The sequence below is a fragment of the Rhipicephalus sanguineus genome, chromosome 1 (genome assembly GCF_013339695.2).
Source record: "Rhipicephalus sanguineus isolate Rsan-2018 chromosome 1, BIME_Rsan_1.4, whole genome shotgun sequence".
NCBI lineage: Eukaryota > Metazoa > Arthropoda > Arachnida > Ixodida > Ixodidae > Rhipicephalus > Rhipicephalus sanguineus.
This window is the reverse complement of record NC_051176.1, coordinates 35109863-35133157: the sequence shown is the minus strand read 5'-3', so window position 1 is coordinate 35133157 and position 23295 is coordinate 35109863. Positions and strand designations below refer to the sequence as shown.

At 45.5% G+C, this 23295-nt stretch overlaps 1 protein-coding gene across 1 annotated transcript in view; it reads left to right on the top strand.

Moving 5' to 3' along the window:
- Positions 1-765: 765 nt before the first annotated feature.
- Positions 766-23295, top strand: part of LOC119390433 (uncharacterized) — a 32097-nt gene continuing 9567 nt past the window's right edge. The window contains exons 1-3 of the mRNA XM_037658056.2: positions 766-891; positions 6952-7054; positions 12414-12583. Of these exons, the coding sequence (XP_037513984.1) occupies positions 862-891; positions 6952-7054; positions 12414-12583 (303 nt within the window). The 5' untranslated portion in view covers positions 766-861. The remainder of the gene's footprint in view (positions 892-6951; positions 7055-12413; positions 12584-23295) is intronic.

Below are 23295 nucleotides of genomic sequence, written 5' to 3'. Positions count from 1 at the left end.
TTGTCCCCCCTGCTTCATCTCTGTTTGGCCTCATTTGCGTCATTCATGTTTAGCTGTGTTGCACCGACCAGCCCCATAAGACCCATGTCCAACATACTTGGCACTTGGTTGGTTGGTTTACGTTGTTAAACCTCTCAAAGAGACTCGGGCTATGAGAGACGCTGTAGTGGCGGACTTTGGATAATTTAGGCCACCTGTGGTTCTTTAATGTGCACTGACAGCACAGTACACGGGTCTCTAGCACTTCGCCTCCATCGAGACGTGATCGCCGTCGCCGGGATCGAACCCGCGTCTTTCGGGTCAGCAGCCGAGCGTCGTAACCAGTGCGCCACCGCGGCGGCTTATTCGGGACTTACTGGGAAGCATATCTTCCTGTGAGTGTTGGTTTACGAAGCTGCATTCGCTGCTTCTTCGTCAACTACGATTAGCGGCGAGGAGCAACATCTCCATGACCAGCTATAATATCGACGATCGCTGTTCATACCTTGTTCAAGTCAGGCCCGTAGCCAGGGGGGGGGGGGGGAGGGGGTCCCGGCCCCCCCGAAATTTTCATGACACATTGTGTTTTACCGAAAATAAATAATGAAAATAGGCATTTTTCTCGAATAGTCAAGCCCCCCCGAAAAAAATTCTTGGCTACGGGCCTGGTTCAAGTGATATACCTTTCACCTGGAAATGACTTGAGCACGACTAATTTGAAAGCTCGAGCTCACCCGAGCGTTTAGCCTCCGCCTCCACGTGATGAATGACAGGCGCCCCTTTCCGCGCAATCACAACCGTGTGCCCCGCCTTCTTCGGCGGAGATCGAACCAGTTTCTCTCCAGACCGGTCCTCGGCGGTAGGAGTGAGTCAGTAGCCGTGATGGAGCCGCGGACGACGCTCCTGCTGGCGGTGAGTGCCTTTGTTTCCACCCAACTTTTCACAGCCCGGTTAAACCTTTATGCGTCCATGATCAACTCGGATCGCACATGGCGGTAATTGCCACAAGATGAACGTGTGACCCAGCACTTGAAATACATGAACCATGAGGTAAAAAAAAACGCGATAATCTGTCAGGACGCGTTATTACCGTGAGTGAACTTTTTTCTTTCGTAACAGCGTAAATCAAAGCGTCACTCAATGTGGCAAATAACTGCAATAATGCTCTCGAGTGGTGTAACCGTACTAAAACATTTTTGCATGAATGAAAAAACTGCCTCATGGTACGGCAACGGTTCCGTAACTCATTTCGCGGAGCCCCCTTAAACAGCAATACATATTTAATCGCTTTATAATATCACTGTATTTCGTAAGATTTATATTATGGTATTTTGATTGATAATTTGGTGGAAACAGCGCAGCCGCTTCTTTTTTCTTTTCAGCGTGCTATCTGAGCGCACTATTTTTGCTTTTTTTTTCTTCTTGCGTTTACTTGGAGAGTGGGTGCAGACTTGGATTACTCGTCGGTTGCGTTGCGGCGTGTATCGCAGCCTCGAAGGAAAAATAAATGTTTATAGGACAATGCACGCAGGTTCTGCGCACTGTTAAAAAATGGTGGCAAAAAGTTTGTGGCTACAACATTTGTCGTACAGCATCTCAAGAAGGAGATCGGGTTGCGACAATTTCTATGTGCGAGAAGCTTCGTTCACAACTGCAGCAATCGCAATTCTCGGTCAAGCAAGTGCTGAACAGCTTTACTTTTGACAGCGACCGCATGCCAGCTTGACGGATGCCAACTTTAATTTGCGTCGCTAACGCTTTACTATCATATAAATATGTGAGGGGTAGTAAACGTTGTAATTACTACTCAGCGGGTCCAGGTTAGCAAAAGGTTACTACTTACGTACGTAACGGCTTTGTAAACGTGACTACCTCTACCGATCATGGTGTGTTATGCTGTAATTTTGACAATATTTCCACGTGCGTTTATGTTGGTGTCCGCTTCTTTGCGCAGCAACTTATCTACAGCGGCACGTCGTTAGCGCGTCGCTCTGTCGCTCGCACGCATGTATTGGATGAAAGAGTGGGACCAGAATATTGGCGGATGCGCGCGCTGCGGCGCGTTCGTGTCCGAGTAAGATTGGCGTCGCGGTTATAAAAGACCGCATCGGCGAGAGTACGGGCATTGCCTGCGCCGACGCTTGACGGCACATGTCGCTTCGCTGTCGCCGAATAGTTTTTGGCACAAGTTTTCTTACGGGCACAAGTTCGCCCAAATAAAGTTTATTTTGCTTTTCATGTCGCCTCGTCTCCGCGCTTACTGACAAAGACCGTCACCTCAACGTGACAATATTATGGCGAATTTAGGCAAACTAATGTTTTCTTGATTATGATGAAAACAGTTTAGTGCTTTGTAATTGCACATGTATATTCATGTAGTAAGGTATGCGAATGTGGGTCTAATAGCTCGGTTATGTGTCTAGGGTCATGGCTGCTCAGCGGTACACCGTGTGCTAACCCAAAGTAGCGCCTTACGGTCGATGTTAGAGTATGCCTAACGTAGACGCTTTGATATGCTGTGTCTGCGTGTGTTCTCGTTTATGGTTGGTTCATGATTCTATGTATAGCTTGTCATCAGATGTCATTGAGGCACTTATTTACCGGGCTAATCACATGAAGTGATCAGTGATTATTAATTAGAGTAACAACACTATGCCATTTTCACTATGGTGTCTATTATAGCCACAGTCGCATTGGGGCGTTAAACCCCATAAACTAACCAATCGCACCGCTCAGGGTTGCCAGGTCTTAAAGGAAAGAAGTAGCCAAGAAATTGGAAAAACTAGCCACAAAGTAGCCAGCTTGAGACAAGGCCAGTAAAAGTAGCCAAAAGTAGCCACGTGTGTGTGAAAATAAGTGCGGCGTTTTTACTCGAATGAATAAATGCAAGAGCTTTTTGGAGGAAACGTGAAAGAGTACAGCAAGAACCCCTCAAAATCATAACTGCTGAGAGCAAAGCATACATGCGGAGTCATTTTGTACAGAATAACGAAGTTTCTTGGGCTGTAGCAGAAATAACATTACGCGTAAAAGGATTAGAAATACCAGCCTTGTGGTGACAATCAAAGGAGCACTAATGAGTACTGCATGAGTTTGCTCAAAATCGGTTTCTGGGATTGAATCATAAATTGTCACTTTCACATTGTTTCTCGTGTGATGACGAAGCCCGAGCAGTTAATATACCCGAGTCGTAGTCCGTACCTCATTCTAAGAAAGGACACAGGTAGTTCGTGAGACATCCGGTTTCTAATGTCGATGAGTGCAGAGCGCCCTGGATGCGGCGCGCCTTCGATTTTTCTGCTCGCTTCCATTTCCAGTTTAAAGTCGCGTCCAGCAATACGTGGTTTGCAAAATGAGGCCCCAGGCAACAGTATACAAAAGCCTTTTCTTTTGTCTAATGCCAGCGCCAAATTCAACTGCGGAAGCTGGAAACACGCCATGGTCGCTAGGTTTTCACACCGCATACTGGAACGCCATGGTTGCATCGTCACAAGATAGAGGTGATTTGGTTCATATTGGGGGAATAAAAAAGTAGCCATAAAATAGCCAAGAAGCCAAGAAGTTTTTTCTGCCACCACCGGCTTAAAAATGTAGCCAAACCTGACAACCCTGGCGACCGCTTCACTTTTCCTATTTGAGTTATGCCAACGGCACACGTAACCAAATAGTTGTAAACGTATTGTTTGCTGAGTAGTGTTAGTAACCGTACTAACAAGTTAGTCATTGTCAAGGCAGTAAGTCTGCGAACTATGTAGTACTACTTCTCTGCAGGCAGCAACTGTAGGTACTGTCATGTCGCGGTCGTAGAGTTATTGAATTAGCATTTACTACATAAGTAGTGAATGCTGCGGCAAACATTTACTGTCCGATGGTCAATAAATACCACTACTATTTTCTTTTAAACTGTAGAGCGCAGGTGCTTAACGGTATGTCGTCACTCACGCTGAGTAATGAAGCCTCCACAAAATTTAAATTCCACAGTATAGCTTGCTTCACTATAGGCGGCGAGATAGACCTATAGGTGGCAGCACCGTCGCCCCGTTAGTGTGGATACGGGTTTCGTGCGGTGCGTGGAAGTGTACGGGGCTGCTGCTTTCACATCGTGATTCTGTGTTCCGTATCCGCTGAAAACTCTTCGTTTTCGATGGTGAGGTTTTGTTCGGTGCCACAATGCCGTACATACTGCACAGAGCCAGGGATAAGCTTTCATTTCTATCCCACCGACGCGGAACGTCGTCGAGCTTGGCTCGTTAGGCTTCTTAACGGCAAGATGCCTTCCAAGTACGTGATGGTGTGCAGCAAGCACTTCGACGACGGTGCATTGAAGCGTTCGCGGACGAGAAAGGATGGCGAGTAGTGAGCAATAACTTCGGTAACGTGTGCACTTGTGCTTGTTGCTGCTGTGCACTACGAGCGTGAAGACGGTTGCAGAAAGTGAACGCTCGGGGAAACTTCGTCAGGGGTGCCAGTCATGAGTCCCCTGTGCTTTGGTTGTCATACACTTCCGCAAGAAAATTAATCGAGAATCACTCGAGAATAGAAGAAAATTAATTCACAGAATTTATTCTTTGTCTTTCATCTACCGTCTGCGCTGCGAATGCAATGTTAGTTCGCGCTCAGCAGCGGGTCTGTTTAAACGAGTGTCCCCGAGCCATGTAATTTGTGCATATTCCGTTGTGTTTATAGAGCTAAGAGAACAGTTCTCAGTGTTCCGCAGGGTAAATACGAGCACCGAAACGTGGCAAGTGTGTACGCATGATCTGGTGCATAGTAAAGAGTATCGTTTTGTGAACGCTGACTCGTCATGTAAGCTAAGAAAATGCGCGAGCGAGTCTATCGCCACTGCTGATTTCGATATACATTTTCTCGCTGGCGCTCTCTCCTTTTAAGGGTTCTTGCGGAAGAGTTTGAGGCCTGACGCACTTCCCACACTGAACTTGTGCATTGAAGTAAAATGTTTGGGCTGTGAAGTCAATATAGATACCTTGGGGCAGCATGGTAGTTCAGCTATGGGGGTACGTCCATATTTCTGTTTCACAGTGTACTTTGCGTTCTGTCCCCATGATTGGGGCAAGGCACTTGTTGATACAAGGGTTAACTGCCTTACTTTGTTGATGGGCAACAGCACAGCAACACAGTGCTTGCACTTGTGAGATTTGCTGAAAGCAAAAGTAAGCAAAATATTGTTCAGTATACCTTTAATATTTACTAGGTGTCACTGATTCTAATAAACTCCCAGGGTCCCTTATGCATTCAACTAAGATGACTTGAAGGCGAAAGCCATCTTCTTTCTTTCTTCAGTCAATGTAATAGGTCGGCAAACTCACTCATGAGTCGACTCACTAAGGCTCACTCAGACTCAGGTCAAGCCGTGAGTCTGAGTGAGTCTAGGTGAGTAATTTTAGGTAGTTTGAGTCCGAGTGAGTCCGGTTGAATAAAATTTTAGTGAGTCTGAGTCCGAGTGAGTCCGGCTGAGTAAAATCTTGGTGAGTCTGTAGTCCGAGTGAGCGCTGCCCAAAATATATTTCTTGAGTGAGTCTGAGTGAGCTCCACCTGTTGTAGCCGACCTATGGGCGTATCTACTTATCTTCAGCATTGCTGCCAGCCTTATATCCGCTTACGTTTATACTCAAGTCTATTCATACGTATCTCAACACACTAGCATTCATGCGCCAGCCGAATATTCATTGATCAGAGACATGAGTTGGGGGGAGGGGAGATTACATGCCCCCCCCCCCCCCCCGTGAACTCTTTCGTGGTAAGTTCTTGATAAAAATATCTCGTGTGAGTCGCGTATTTGATAGAAATGTCCTGAAGGGATTGAAACCACTGATAACTCGTATTTGAATGTACGAGATCTAACGGCGTATCGTAGAGCACCGATTATGTTAGATATTATGTTAGGGTCTTTAGAGCTGCGCTTCGCTCCGCGACAAACTCTGGCCGGATCGCCTCCTCAGCCAGGTGCCGCAAGGACCCCAGCTGCTCAAAAGAAACCCGTCCACTCTTTCAATGAACTTATTCCAGTAATCCTCATTGATTATTCAAAGTGTTAATTGGCCCTTATGTTAAGTAAACTTATGCTCCGACATCATATGTATCGAATAGAATTCTTGACTTGAACCGTTACCCTCGTTTCTAGTCTATTCGACTCTTTCAGACAAAGCCTGAATCTCAACTTCCGGTTGAGAATAAGCGGACCGGGAGTCACCGAGCAACGAACATAATGTCTCTAGAAGCTAGCGCCATAATAATTGCACGTTATCACTATAATGTTTAGTTCACTGTGGCGCCACTATAACTATAAATGCCGTGCCACAGAAACTGCTCGTAGGTCAAGACGACGTGGGGTCAGCATCGCAAGTCATGGGCTTCCAGTGGTGAAGTATACGACCTCTCGAGCCTCGAAATCACACCGTTGTGGCAATGGACGCATAAAGGTCAGGGCACTGCTGTCCACTGTAGATGTTGCACACTGCAGATGGGCACACTGCAGCGTAAAGCACGATAACTTCGTAACACGGACGTGTTACGAAGTTATCGCGTTATTACTTAATAAGTTATTACGATAACTTCGTAACACTCATATTTCGTCCGTACAGCACATTCAGAATCAGGCCATTCGCATTATTACCAACAGTTAATTTTATTCTAACGCTACCCCCACTCCTTCACCAATCGCAGAAGACGGCCAATGCTATCGTGCTGCAACCTCATCGCGTCGCTTGCAGCCTTCGCTAGCATGCATTTCCACCAGCAAGAATGACTTCTTTCTGCATGACAGATTACGAAATTTTCTCATGTTACCGCGTACGTGTGAAACTTTTTGGCAGCCTATCAAAAGCAGGCGCTTTCTGCGTGTTTCGTTGCATTGTTCCAGTTTTGTAAGAAAGGTGAAGTAACCAGCCCTGAACAAGATGGTTCATTCTTTAGGTACATTTAACACATGATGCTTTTCTGCTTTGTTCCCAGATGGCGCTGACTGTGGTTGTTAGCAATCCTGGAGGGAGGGAGATTCTTCGAGGTCCCACGATGCCTGTTGTCAAGAACTACTTCACAACTGATAGGACGAAAGGTAAGGCCATTCCTTGTTCTCAGCTCTCACATATGGCAGCGCCTGTGGCCTGATGCACTCAGCCTCGCGATACGATTCCGCATATCATCAGAATTTCTTGGGCTGAGGCTGATTGCGTTTAAAAAAACGATTGGGTCGATAGAAATACGTGGTATACTAGGCATGCGATACAATAAGCCACGACGAGATATACTCAAACATTTTGGTTGTGTAGTTGTAGAGATTAAAAAAGGCCGTGCCACACATATTTGACTGTCTTTTGTATAGCCGTTGTGCATATCTTCAAAGTTTCAAAACCGGAGCAGATGCCAAAATAAAAGAAAGATGAGTAAACTGAAGCAAGACTTAAAGTTGGTCTAGTTGGTGATACATTATGGGACGAAAAATAGCGCGCAAACGGACGGGACGAAAAAAGGTAACACAACAGCTGCAACGCTTGTGTTGTGTTACCTTTCAGCGCTTGTGTTCTTTACCCTTCTTCATTCCCTCCGTTAGCGCGCTGTTTTTTCCTATAAAAGATGTGTCTCATTACTTTCCCTGTGACGTCACCGGCTGCTTCCAAACACCACGCACGTCTTACAGAGATAAAGAGGAAGTCTTTATCGCCGCTTAATGGCCTTCACACAATATCTTGCAACCACTCTTTTCAACGGCGTTGTTACCGTAGCTGCAAGGCAGTGTCACTTAAGCGACACTCCCTTGGTTTGGCGTGTAGTGCGCAGCCAAAATAATGCGTCCACACGACCTGACAGGCACTCTGGAGCACAACGAAGGTGTCGAAGTGAAACCGATCCAGAAAATGCGTCCAAACCGGAAGTTTAGCCGGATCTGAACCTGAAATACAACTAATGTTCTCGAAACGGTTTCGCACGAAACAATTCCATCATATGGGGCGCTACTGGAGGCACTAAAGATAAGCGATTTCTCGTCGGCAACTCACACTAGGAGGCTGTGAAAGCTCACGAGTCGCGTTGCATACTAGAATGACAGTAGAGTGAGAGTTGGGGCGTTTTTGTTGTAACTGTTAGGCCAAGCTAGGCTCAGCGGTTACAAGCGGCCGCTCGGGATGAGACAAGGTGTTGTGGCACGAAGCCTGGCCGGAGGCTTTGCTGCGGAAACAAACGCTGTCCTCCACCAAACGCTGGCTCTTGCTTCATGTTGCCAGCGCGCACTCGGGTCTCGGACCACGACAACCCGCTCACACCTATTCCCAACTGGCGCACTTGAATACGAGAACGGCAAAGCTCACTACGGAGACACCGGAGCATTCGTGGCGTGGAGGTGAGCTGTTACGTTGTCGCCACGACCATGTCGCGTTTGAAGGAGCTGAGGCGCGATCGAAAGAAAGGCGCGAAAAAGGCCCAGCCTCCGAGACCTTTTGGGACGACGTTTTGGGACGACCTGGGGCTTTTCATATCAAATGATGTCTGGAACAAACACATAACACACATAACAACAAATGCAACTTGCAAGGTGTTTTTTCTGCGTCGTGCTCTCAAGCTTTCCACTCCTTCTCTCCGCCTTTTAGTATACAAATCAATTGTCCTACCAATATTACAATACGCCGCCATCATATGGGAACCTTTTACTAGGACTAATATCAACAAGTTAGAAAAATTGCAAAAAAGGGCAGTTCGTTTTGTTTATAACAATTTTTCAAAAACTTCTCTTACGGACCTTTTAAATAAAGCTTAACTTTCACCCTTACCATTTAGATACCGCAACGCAAGGCTTAGGTTTTTGTATCAACTAATTAAGGGCCAAATCAAGAAAATATAGACGATAGTTTTTCTTTTTCTTCTGGCTACTCTACTAGACAGAGGCATGACCTCACCATAACCCCCTTTTCCACACGCAGTAATTGCTTTAAGTATTCATTCTTTCCTCGCACCATAGTCGAGTGGAATAAACTAACACAATAGTTTCAGCACCCTCATTGGCATTGCTTTCATCAGAATTAGAAAGTGCACTTAGTAGTTGAATTGTATCGCATTGCAATCTGCTATGAACCGTTCTTGCCCGTGGAAGTTTGTATCTGCGCTACACATTGTATAACCTGTATATATTATATGTCCATGTACGTGCCATTTGTTCCAGATTAACCTTATGTACCACCGTGCTAAAATCACTGACTGGTGATTACAGTGCCTGTAAATAAAATCAATAAAAATAAACACTACGCATTCCGGATACTAGCAGCTCCAAGTAGATATACATTTCCCCAAACACAAAAACACTTTCTCTTCGAACATAACAATCCTTGACAGATTAACAAACCAGCAATTTGACACCTGCCAAAACTGCGCCTTAGGTAGATTTCATAACGGTAGTTCCTAGATTTATTCGAAACACGTCAGTCCCTTGCATCTGGGCCTATAACAATTCACACAGTCTATATAAGCTACGCTTTTATACTTCTGCTAAGTGAAACATTACAACAGGAGTGCTGGTGTTCTTAAGTCTTCTTCTGTGTCTTTTGCGCGGTATCAGAATGAAACATTACTTTCACTACATTTCTTGCGTCTCCAAAGTTAAGCGAAGGGCAGAATTAATTGGGCACCTTAGCCATTTTTGTCAAGTTTACAGAATCTGAACTCTATGCAACAACTCTACATGAACATCACAAATGAAAGGACCAACTTTTCATGTTTTGTACACTGGCAAAGTAACTCTGCAGCCGCTCGCACTGCACGCTTGACGCACAATTGTAAAAGAATATAGAGGTGAGTCCTTGGAACATCTGCTACATGACAACATACTGAAACTGACAACAAAACAGAGCCCTAAAATTCCCAATTTGTTCTGCAAAAAACGCTTTACATACATTTCAAGCATGCTGCACCAGTGCAATCAAGAGTATTTCAAGATGTATGCAACATATCTTACGTATTATTACATTCGTCACCGTTTTCACTTTTGATGCTTTGGTGCACGATCGTGACATGAAGAGCACACCGCGCATAAACTAGATCCCATCTTGCTTCCTTGCATACCAGTGCAACCTCATTCTAGCAACCAAGGAAAACAACTCATCATAGACTTTTTCATCACATACAGCAAGGAGTTTCCCGAACTCTCTCACAAAATAGGTCACAGAGGGCCTGCCCAATTCCTTGTGAAGCAAGGTTTTCAATAGACAATCAGAAAAGCTCCCTACAGGGTTCAACAAAGCGTGTGAAAGAGGGACATAGAACTGAAAGTTCTCCAAAGTCTGATTCTGAGCCAGCAATCAAAGTCTGATTCTGAGTCTGATTCTGAGCCAGTCTGATTCTTGAGCTTAAAAGGCTGAGCCAGCCTTTTACGCTCAAGTATAGTAGCATTTAGCTTTCATCGGAAAAAGATTCATTTCTATGTTTAATTTACATCTTTGGGATGTTTCTGCACATTTCTGACTGTCCCAAAATTTATTAGCCAGCCACCCCACAAAATAAAGCATGTTGTCTTGTAGGCCATAAGGAAAACGCAAGAATAAGTCGCCAGGCATGCTGGTGAGAAGCGAGCCTCTTCCGCTAAAGAGCACGCAAGGAACATTAAAGCTAGCTGGAAAGGCTGCAAGTAGTCATACCATGTCTCCAGCGCAATTAGATTTGTCTGACAACTTTTATAGGTTGATAACTAAGAGATGTTTGAAAGCCCCCTGAAACTGCCGAGTCGCTGTGTTCACATTTGCATGGACTTTGATCGTATGATCGCAAAAGTGTTCTAGAGTGCACCTTGGTTTAGATAGCGCGTCATAAGGTAATCAAAGCCATAATTAGCTGTCAAGTACTAGAGCATAACAACAGACCAACAAAAGCCACGAATGCGAGGTCGCGGCCTTCTCCACTTAAGCACTTCAATTTTTTCGAAAAGAGCTATACGTTCTGCCAGGATACGGTATTAGCGCTCTCAAGGGCGTTTTATTAATATGGCATACACCTAAAATGGCATGACATAACATGAGTGCATTACGAACATAAGTGCCAGGCAAACAATGAGGATTATGCCATGTATGTCATACACGGCATTATTTACATGATGCGGTCGTCGTACTCTCGCGGGCTTTTCATGAATTTGACATATATCATAATTGGCATTGCATGGCATGACATGAGCGTATGAGGAACATAGATAGGTCATGAAATAAAGATCATGTCATGCATGCCACGTGCAGCGTAATTTACATCAGACGGCCTTCGTGCTCTCGCGGGCGTTTCATTATCTTGATACTATTAGCTTACGTCACATTCTGAAGCCCACACAAACATCGTAACACGCGTCCTTGATTTCATTGTGAACAAGGCTCCCAGTCAGGGCAGCCAAAACGTCTTTTTCTTATTATTTTGTGGTCAGTATTTCTCGTTTACTTTTTATTATTATCTTGAGACATGCCGAAACCGTCATGGCATGACATGAGTGTATGACAAACATGTTTAATGTGTCATCACGTGAAAATTATGTCATGTACGTCGTGATTTACATGACAGGCTCTTGGTTCTTGCACGGGTGTTTCATTAATACAATATATGCCAAAGTCGGCATGGCACGACATGAGTGCATGACAAACGTGAATGCCACGTCATGACATGAATGGCATGCATGCCTCATACGTCATGACAAACATGACAAGGCGCCATCCTGACGTCATGGAGGTCGTTTCATCACCTTGCTATGCACTAATATGTACATCAAATTACGTCCTTGAATGGCTAACACTAGCGACAACATAATTGTTCCTGCAATGTCCTGCCTTAATATTTTATCGCTTCTGTTTTATCAATTATTATGTAACTGCTATGTTGCCATAACGTACAATTTACTGATATTGTCAAAGTACTGACAGGAGGTCCTCCTAACAGTTTTGTAACTCTGGGACCGCCTCCTGTACTAATGATCAATGAAGAATTGAATTGACATGCATGTCATCTGTACCATAGCATGAGTAAACAAAGGCCATGGTGCAAACGTCGGGAAGCCGTCGCGGCTCGTTACAGTAGCATGGCATATGCCTGAATTTACAGTGCATGCATGGAAAACATGTCATGGTGAATGACAAGTCATGACATGAATGTCCTTGCATCGCTCTCAAAGCCAAACGATGCGGTGTATGGAGATCCTCGCTGACTGCGTCGCATTACATCCGATTCTTAGAGTGCGTGGGATCTGCCGATTGGCGCGCTAGTGTAGATGTTATTTTTTTTCGCCCCTGAGAAACTGCCCAAACTTTGTTCAAAGGTCAAGTTTTATGCCAGAAACAAAGCAGAATGCTCTTACGCATATGCAGCACATATTGGAATATTGATTCACTATGGTCAAGCTGAAGATAACACGGGAGTGTGAGCATTACGCATACATGTGATACCTTGAATGTTTCACGCAGTGGTGCTGACCTGTGAGCCAGAGCGCTTCTTGGTGCGCATCAACTTCACGCAGCCGTTCCGAGGCGTCGTTCACGCTGGCGACAAACGCGACAACTGCCGCATCCGGGGCAATGGGTCGCACCGCTACACGCTGCCTGTGCCGCTCAATGACTGCAGTACAACGCACAACGTAAGTGGCACCCAGAGCTCGTGAGCTTTTGGAGAGTGCGGAGTCTGACGCTCTATTGCAGTTCACACAGCGAGTTCGCTATTCTGCTATATATCCCGATGTAATAAACGGCTATAACGACGTAAAACATCTTCAAAGCAGTTACAGCGCGGTAAAGAGCAAAAATAACGGCCTCATGGTTATTTCATCCCATTCTTTATCGTTTCTAACTGCTTTGGAAATTCAATATGAACTCACGCAATCTTGCGTACTAGTTTACGCAAAGCAGCAGCCAGACTTCGAAAGCTGCCGCACTAAGGAGCTCCAGATTAAACCTTGTGACCTTACCTGATATGTAAGATGCACATCAACGTTTTCGCATTACAAAAGTCAGTGACATGTACCATCAACGAACCACAATTCGAACCCTTCATTCATGCCCAACTGCATGACACCACACCACCATAGCGGACACACCGTATGCATAGTGTATTATTCCACAGGATGTTTCAGCTGCGTAAAAAAATGAATTATTTAAATGCATTACTCACACACTTTACACTCAATGCCTTAAAACTTCAAATGTACCAGTGAGCTGGCAAAATGCCAACATTATATAAGTACACAAGGAGGAAGATGTTAAAGGCTTGAAAAATAACAAACCCATCCGCTTACTTCGGAGTTATACGGACAATTTATGAAGGTAATTTCAAACAGGATATCAGAAACACTAGACTTCAATCAAGTTAGAGAGCAAGCCGGCTTAGGAAGGGATTCTCCCCAATGGATCCCAGACACGTAGTTAATCAAGTAACAAAGAAGTCTGCTGACTACAACAAAACCCGTCGTTTAGAATTCCTGGACCACGAAGAGGCGTTCGACTCGATAGAGACTCTACAAGGAGTACTTGATACGCGAAAAGCACAGCCAACATTTACAGAGATCGCAAAGCTACTAGGCTCAATAAAAAGCAGGAAAATCCCGATCAGGAAAGGGGTCCATCAAGGAATAAAGTATTTAACCGACTAGATTGAGAACAAGTAGGACTTAACGGAGAATATCTTCGCAATTTCCAATTTGCAGAAATGGTACTTTTCGGCAATGAGAGCACGGAATTGAAACAAATGAATAATGACTTCAACCAAGAAAGTATCAAAGTAGCGCTAAAAATGAACATCCTCAAGACAAAAGTACTGATTGATAGCCTGGAAAAAGACAAAGAATTCGCATTTGGCAACCAACCCTGGCGTCTGTAGAAAAGTATACGTAACATGTAGCAAGTTGGCAACGCTGTACTACGTGAGCAATATGAGCTCGAACGCGCGAGCGCGTGGCGAATAGCCTCGAACCCTACATTGGCTGATTCGCAGCGGCCACTGTCGGAAACAAAATGCAAAGGGCGCCGCGCTTCCGCTAGCTGTTGACACTCCCGCCTCAATATCGTTGCTACAAAAACTTTCGCTTGTAGCGTGCCAATGACCGCTAACGGTGATATGAATTCACATCAGCGCGCACTGCCACATCCAATCACCTATCAGGCTATGAGCTGCTGAGATATCGGCTGTGATGTAGCCTGCCGTGATGCACAGGCCATGCTTGTATTATATCTATGTGGTGTTGGCTGAGCGTCTTGCTACGCCTCTTTTATTTATTATTATTTTTCGTGCAATCCTTTTTTTTTGCGTTTGCATTGCTAGCGGCCGATGGCACGCAGTCAGCTGCCGTTTCGCACCAACTCTAGCGGAGCGGGTGTGCCAACAGTTAGCGGAAGAGCGCCCCTCCTTTCCCCTACGGTTTCGGCAGCGCCATGCACATATCACGCTATCTCGGTTTTGAGGCTATTCGCCACACGCTCGCGTGTTCGAGCTCATATTGCTCACGATAGTACATGCTACGACTGTATGAAAGCATGCTACTGATAATAAACGTCACTGGCTGCTGAGACAATGACGCTCGTGTGCAATCGATCTGATACATGGTGTCAGAAGCGGGCCGGCCGCGTGGACGCCCACTTCAACAGCCATGGCAGAGCTTCCGCCGCCGGAACCGCTACGGCATGGTGACAATGTTCCTGGCAACTGATTGAAGTTCAAGGAGCGTATACGGCTTTACTTGTCGCCACCGAGCCGAAGGAACCACATAAACCACGTACCAAGCCGCAGAAAGCAGCTATCATCCTTCATCTTGCCGGACAAGAGGTCATCGATGTGTTCAACACCTTGAGCATCAGCAAAGAAGACAAAGTCGACTACGACAACCTGCTGGAAGCCTTCGAAGCCTACTGTCGGCCACAAACCAATGAGACATATGAGAGGTACTATTAATGAGAACTAACGAAGAAAAACGAGCCCTTAAAAGTCATCTTCTTTCCTTCATATGAGAGGTACGTGTTTCGCAACAGAGTGCAAGCGGATGGCGAGCCATTTGAGCAATTCTAGAGGGACCTGCAGTTCAAGGTTAGGAGCTGTAAATTTGGCACACTGCGTGCGTCCATGTTACGACACCAGGTAGTTTTTGGAACTACAAGCAAGATCCCGCGTGAAAAGTTGTTAGCTAAGAAAGACTTGACCCTCGAGATGGCCGTAGAGGGAGCAAAAGCAGAAGTCGCACTTGCACGCAGCAAAATAGGGGACGAAGAAAGAAGTGTTGCTGCGGTAAAGCATGTCAAGGAAAAATGCCAGGATAGATACCAAAGTAAAAGCAGATGCGGATTTTGCGACAGAGTGCACAAGGCTAGGCAATGTCCTGATTATGGTAAAATCTGTGCAAAATTCAACAAACCAAACCATTTTGCAGTGTGCTGCAGAACGAAACCGCCAAAGGTAGATAACTGTGGCACCGCGAAACGACGGTTCCTTGCGCAATGCCAAGAGCGCATGCACGAGGAACCACGTGACTTTTCTTCGAGAGCTTCGGAGTGAATAAAAGTTCAGTTGTTGTTTGGGATGCGTGTTGCTTATCTCGTTTAGTTCGGCGTAGCAGCGAGTTTCAACATAACGTAGACTAGCGAAGTGATGTAACGCAGAACAGCGATAGCGATTTCAACGTGCTCGAAATTTTTGCGGCAGGCAGCAGCAGTATGATTGGGTCAAAGCGGGAGTGGCTGATTATCACTCGCATACTTGGCTTTGATGTAAAGCTTAAAGTGGACACGGGTGCTCAAGCCAAAGTCCACTTGGTATATTCGAGGCATTACATTCTCAACAGCCTCCGCTACCAACAAAAGCCATTCTGCACAACTACGAAGGAAACGAAATTAAGCACTTGGGAAAAGTCCGTCTCGTTGTTCAACTGGAATCCCAGAGTCACCCGGTCGATTTCTTCGTCGTAAAAAAAAAGGAAGGCAGGCTATACTGGGGCTTGAAGCCAGTGATCAGTTTGTTTTGATGAGCGTTGACCACGTTCAGGACGTCAAAAGTGCGAGCAACTTGTCTAAGCGCATACAAACCCAGTTTAAAGACGTGTTCACAGGTATCGGCAAGCTGCAGCGGGAGTACAGAGTGACCTTGAAGGACGACGCCCGGCCAGTGGCGTGTTCCCCTCGCACTACGGCCTCAACTCAAAGAAGAGCTGGACCGCCTGGAAGCAGCTGGCATCATCACGAAAGCTAGAGAACCGTCTGACTGGGTGAGGCCATTGGTAGAACGCAAAGTTGCTTATTTGCATGGACCCCGGAAACTTGAACGAGGCGAAGCCGCGCCACGGTGATCTAGTGGTTATGGCTGTTGACTGCTGGCCCGAAGGTCGCGGGATCGAGTCCCGGCCGCGGCGGCTGCATTTTCGATGGAGGCGAAAATGTTTGAGGCCCGTGTACTTAGATTTAGGTGCACGTTAAAGAACCCCAGGTGGTGGAAATTTTCGGAGTCCTCCACTACGGCGTCTCTCATAATCATATCGTGGTTGTGGGACGTTAAACCCCAGATATTATTATTGAAGGAGGCGATAAACAGGGGGCTGTTCCAACTTCCACGAAGGGACGAGATTGAGAGCGAGCTTGCGGGTGCGAAATATTTCGGCAAAGTGGACGAAAATAGCGGGTTTCATCAAATCCCGCTTGATGAGGAAACTTCGCGAAGGATACTTCAGATGACGATGACAGAAATATTTGAAAGCTTGCCCGGCGTGTCGAGTGTACGTGGATTATATCATAATTTGGGGAGCCACGCCGGAAGAGCATAGCGAGAGGCTGTATACCACTTCTTTCCGCTGGCACATACTTCGTTCTCACAGAACAGGGAACACTGCTGCGAAGAAACCGTCGGGACCTCAGGCGACCAGCGGAACATTTCAACTAGCAGAAGGCGTGTCGGGTGCGCTTGTCATCGGAAAGCAGTGCGACGACTGAGTGCTCATCTTGAGAAAGCAGTGCAACCTTAGTGAGATCGCCATCGGGAAGCAGCGATACAGCTGTGCGCGCGCCAGCGGAAAGTGATCCTGGTGGACGTCCACCTGCTCAATCCAATGACGCATCGTGAAGAAGGGAGGAAATGACTCCAGCAACTCTACGGGCGCAGCCACAGTATCCGGACGAGCAGGCTGTCCGCGCTACTTCTACCAGCGTCATGGTCCGCAGGTCGAAGAGGGAGAGACGACAACCTTGCCGTCTGAACTACCATGAAAAATTTCGTCAAACTAATTAGCCTGTTAAGCTGATCTTTGTTTAAGTGTAAATAACAATGTTTTTCATTTGTGGAAAAAAGATCGTGTAACATGTAGCAACTTGGCAACGCCACGACTGTATAAGAGCATGCTACTGATAATAAACATCACTGGCTGCTGAGACACTGACGCACGTGTGCGGTCGATCTGATACAGCATAAGCACCTCGGTCAACTGAGCATCGACGATGAAACTGTCCAAGAAACAAGACGAAGACGAGACTTGCTAACGGCAATAAGATAGGCTCGTTAGTCAGCGCCGCGTCTGTCTCCTCTCGTGTTCGTATTCTTTCTTACGCTGTTTCGTCGTCGTTCAGTTGACCGACGTATATATACTGTTATAAAGACTGTAAGGGTTGGTAGCCAATGTCGTTAACGGTGATATTTCATCGTCTTAGTTCAGAATGTATCAACCAGCGCAGTTCAAGAAGCTAACTCGGTCACTACCAACACATAGCACTAACAAACAAGAAAGCGAAGGAAAATATAAGTGATGCTATTTGTAGTAATTGTGATGTAAACGTGAAGAAAGTATCGTGGACGAAGAGATGACTTGCCGCCGGTAGGGACCGAACCTGAGGCCTACGAATAACGCGTCTGATGATCTACCACTGAGCTACGGCGGCGGTCACCCTCCTATCCACTTTGTGAGGTATATAGTGCATTTAAACCTAGGAGTGTTGTCAGTGCCGCTAGTTGCCATGACGGCGAGTGTGGAACACTTTTTTAAAGACGATAGTCTTTCTTGGGGAACTTAAACGCAGAAATTTTGGTCTGTCTTTCTGTTTGTCGGCACGTCACCCGATTCAGCCACCCGGCCAAAGTTGAACCACTTGCTTACCGCCCACCCATCTTGAACTGGCACGGCTGTTCAGACTTGTGAAGGTTGTCGATCAAAAAGTAAATATTACGCATATCTGAGGCGCAACATCATTAGGTAAGTTTTAGGTGGTGTGTTCCTTTAATAGAAAATACATAGATACGCAATTTTAAAGACCCTAGTTTCTTAAGCTGCGCTGAAAATGCGACTGCGCTGAAACTTCTCTTCCTCCGTGCCCTCTGCACAATCTCATGTTGTGTTTCGGTTTCGGTTCAGTATTGCATTGTACGAATGACAGGGGGCGCCGCTCTGGCATTCCTGTTTTACCCAGGCGACGTGTAAATAAGAGAGTTTGTGGAGAGTACACGTTGAGTGCGGACGTTTCTTCTCCTTCGGCGCATCGCGCCAAACAGCGTGTTCGGGCTGGCCGGCGTCCCCACCGGTCGCGTTGATGACCGCCGGTCTTCGCCTGCCGCTGCGCCGGGACTACCAGCCCGCAACACAGCACTCATCTTTCCCGACGTATTGCCAGATGGCGTCCATATCTCACGCAGCGCCTCTTATATCGTCTTTAGACGACATTTGCAGCGAAGCACGCAGATACGCGGCCAAGTTTTTTCTGCCTGCTGGCGTCACGCAGCACGTGATCTTTATACGAGCTGGCAGCTGACCACTAATCCCTCGCATACTATCTGAAGGCATCCAGTCTGCCAGAACGGAACCCTCGTTATGAATGAACGAACGAAGGGAAATTTTAAGGGCTCGTTTTTCTTTGCTGGACCATTTCATGCTGGACCATCCATTAATACAGGGGACCCGCAAGGAAGCATCCTGCGATCGTTTCTCTTTATGCTTTATATTAATGAGATAGTCTGTATTGATGAATCAGCCCATTATTTAATATACGCTGATGATACGAGTTTATTTTTCTCAGGCAAATGTAGCAGCGACCTAGGTAGTCGAGCGAATAACGCACTGTATGAAATTATTGCATGGGCTCAAGTACACTCCCTGAAACTAAACATAATTGAAACTAAGGGTGTTTTATTTCACCCCCGGCACACAAATCCAGTTTCCCATAATTTCGTTAAATAACTAAGAAATTCATGTTGTCAAAAGTTTCAAATCATTGGGCGTGTATTTTTCACAAAACATGAAAAACCATATTAGTGAACCATATTATCAGTAAACTATCTAGGACAATCGGCGTTACGCGCCGCCGTTGCTACTACTTTCCTCTTTCTGTTAACATGCTCATATATAATTCCTTGTTTTCTTCTTTATTGAATTATGCCTTTCTTGTATGGTCAACAACAACTTTAAACACCAGCAAACTTACCGTCTCGCAAAAGAAAGCTTTGGCTCTGGCCTGTAAAGTGCCATACCGCTGCCACACAGCAGACTTACTTAAAAAGCACCGCATCATTCAGGTTGCATCAATACACGATTAGCGAGGTTAAAGAAAAACTTCCCTGCTTATAAAGTACGTCAGCCTGAAGTGTGGCACATATCGAAATGCAGAACTAATTGCGGAAATCAAATGTTAAAATTTCAAACTGCGTACATTTTAAAACCACATAACAAAGGAACACAGCAATAACATATCTAGCATATCAACAAAACAACTGCGATTAGTGTTTGTATAAGGATGTGATGTGACGACTACCGCTTTTTCTATGCCTGCATTGTAATATCTTTTTTTAACCACGTTATGAATTCATGTACTATATTTCTCTTAGTAGATTGTACTTACTAGCCGCACGCTTCTTTGCTATCCTGTGTACTAGGGGGTCAGGGCTCCTCAAACTGTTCGAACGGCTTTTACCTGCCGTCGCCGTAACATGCTCTTGTTGCGGATTAACATTTCAATTTCAATTTCGATTGAGAGAGGCCTTCGTCCGGCAGTGGACATAAAATAGGCTGAGCATGAAGCTGACGGTGTGGCGCAATGCGAGACGTTTTCTCAAGAAGGCAATGGTGAGGACGCGGGCCATGTTGATTGTTGTCGGTTTTATCCATAGCCTAGACTACGTATCATACATGTAGTGCCATGAATACGCTCGCTTGTTCTCCCTCCACCCGTTTCGTGGTCGGCTTTTGTGACTGTAAATGCTAGTGTGCCGCCGCGACGAGATGCCAACAAAATACCACAAAACGAAAACAACGAAACCCTAAAAGGTTCTAGAACAACGTATCGGCCACTATGTATCAGAACTGACTTATTGCGGAGGTACAAAGCATTTTCTATTTGTCATTTAGCCTGCGCAAAAAAATTACTAGGAAAATTTTAGGAATTGTCTACTAATACGTAAGCATTCTTTGGAGCGGCAGTTTTCACGATATTGCTTACTTGTTGTCCTAAGTACTGCATGTTATTGCTTCCAGACAGGCGTGGATTCTTGCAGGTATAAAGGGAGCACTCACACGAAGCAAAAGCCGGAAGCTTTTCGGCATTGTCGTCTCGAAGCAGGCAATATGACCAAGCCTTGTTCACATCACATGTGTCGCACACCGTGCGTTTCTGTGGAAACAGCAGCAAACGCAGCTATTTTGCGAAAGCTGAGACTTCGCGCAGTGACGGAAGTAACGCGTGCTGCTCGTTCTATTTCCGCCCGAATCCGCAACTTGGCGGCGGAGCGAGTGAGACCGGTGCGGGGCGGACCGAGTTGCTCTGAAACGACCAGAGGAACGCGCGAACCCGCCCCGGATCGACCAGTAAAATAGGGATTCACCGTCGCGGAGCGAGAAATCCTGCTCCGCATCGACCAGTGAAAAACGCCTTAGCAATTTCCGGGAAGCTTCGCTAAGAGAGGGCCTTAAGAATGATCGTGAAATGCAGTAAGCAGGCAGAAAGAGCCAGCGATTGTTAAAGCGATCCGAGCGCTTAGCACTCCTTGTAATTTCTCTGTCTGCATTCACCAGGTTGGAGTGTCATACGTTCATTCACCACGATTGGCATTTTTGCCATTGATGTGGCCTTCCAGTAAAGAAAACTTAATCACTACGTTAGGACACTTACAATACGGCGCTGCCCGGTTCCACATAGCTTTGTTTTCTTTAACCTATTAGCCAATTGGAGGAGTCTTTTGATCGCATTTCCCTTGTTCATTTCCAAGTTTACGTTTTCTTTCCATGGCAAGCTGACTTAGCGGCGACCGTTTCGTTGTACTATGTTTTTGCTCAAATTCTTTCTGCAATTTCCGCTTCTGCAATACCCTAATTGTGTTTGATGATCCCATTAATAATTGCCCCGCCACGGTGGTCTAGTGGTTATGGCGCTCGACTGCTGACCCGAAGGTCGCGGGATCGAATCCCGGCCGCGGCGGCTGCATTTTCGATGGAGGCGAAAATGTTTGAGGCCCGTGTACTTAGATTTAGGTGCACGTTAAAGAACCCCAGGTGGTCGAAATTTCCGGAGCCCTCCACTACGGCGTCTCTCATAATCATATCGTGGTTTTGGGACGTTAAACCCCAGATATTATTATTTATTATCCCATTAATTCAAAGTTACGAAATATTTGTAGCTCTTGCTGAAGTTCTGTTTCCGCAGCTTCATCTTTCAGAACCACAGCTTCTTGATTTTGCATAGGTTTTGTCGTACGATGGACATTGCAGTCCAACCGAATATGGTCTCGACAGCCATTAGTGTGCTTTCAGTTCTTTCTAATGATAATAATTGTTTGGGATTTGCGGCCCAAAACCACTATATGATTTACTCTTTAACGTGCACCTAAATCTAGATACAGGCGTCAGCACGTTTAGCTCGAGTGCTCCGCCGCATGGCCTCGGCCGGCTTCGACTGACGCCAGCGCCGCCAAGCGGTGGGCGCAGTATGTTTGCAGCAGCTAACGATAGATGGAGCAAGGGTCGATTTCACTGGTAAATTTCTCTTTCTCTTCTGTCCGACCGGCGTTCAAGTTCAAGTTTATTGTTTCTCAAGGTTTTACACAACAAAAGAAAGTATACAGACAGAGGGCCCACAGTTAAAAAACTGCAGCTGGACCTCCTGTTATTAATTACAGAACAGAACTAAACATGCGTTGGTTGAAGACAGAAATATATACGAAAGTTACATAATACTTGCAGTGATAAAGAAGCATGTGGTAGCCCAACATTTCATTGCATAACACGAACGAGAAAAAAAATACACTGAAGCGATAGAGTTTACAGAGAAATAATGAAAAACAGATCAAAAAGTTACAAAAGAAAGAGAACCGGCAGCGTTTACAAAGACACAATATAAGCTTTTAATGATAGTTGGTATGATGACTGTGTCGGTGAAGATTTTAAATGAACTGGTAGATAATTCCATAGTTTGACGCTTGCAAAACCAACAGTTAGTTTTCCGTAGTTGCTTCGTGACTTCGGAAGTAAAATGTTATTTTGTGAAGAGAACCTAGTATTATTTGGTTTAGCAAGACTGTTTCGACCAGTGATATAGAGTAATTGTGGATTCTTAAGCATGCGATAAATGACGATTCCGTGATTGTAGGAGATAAGCTTATTTATAGTGAGCAGATTTGACTCGGTGAAGATGGAGGTTACATGAGCGTTATAAGGAGCCGAAATGACAATGCGAACAGCATCATTTTGGATGTGCTGCAAAGGGGCTATATGACAGTGATATGTGAGGCCCCATGATGCTATACAATAATTTACACGACTGAAGATAAAGGCATAGTATAATGTCAAAAGAGTGTGCCTTTGAAAGTAGTGTCTTGCCTTTAAGAGGACCCTGACGCCGTATGCAATTTTCTTTTTTAAGAAGTTGATGTGAATGTTGAATTTCAAAAATGAATCAAGTTGAATACCTAGAAATGAACATTCGTTAGATGCTGGTATGGGGTGGGACCCTATGTGCACTGGAACAATAATAGATCGAGGTTTACTGTGCGAACTAAAAACCATATATTTTGTCTTTTGTGGGTTCATGAGCAACTTATTTTTTTGACACCAACAGTTGATATTATTTTCAATCTGTTCAATCTGTCTGTCAGTGCATTTATGTCGTTATCAGAAAAATAAACAGTGCTATCATTCGCGTACAGAAGACATGCAGTGGAAGTGAGGCGGTTCGGAAAATCATTAATATATACGAGGAATAACAGCGGTCCGAGTATGGACCCCTGTGGAACACCAGTGTTAATTATTTGTGTGTCAGACAGTACTCCTGAAATGCAAACCTGTTGCTGTCGATCATGCAGGTAACTGCGCTGAAGCTCCAACGATGGACCTGTTATGCCATAAGCGTCGAG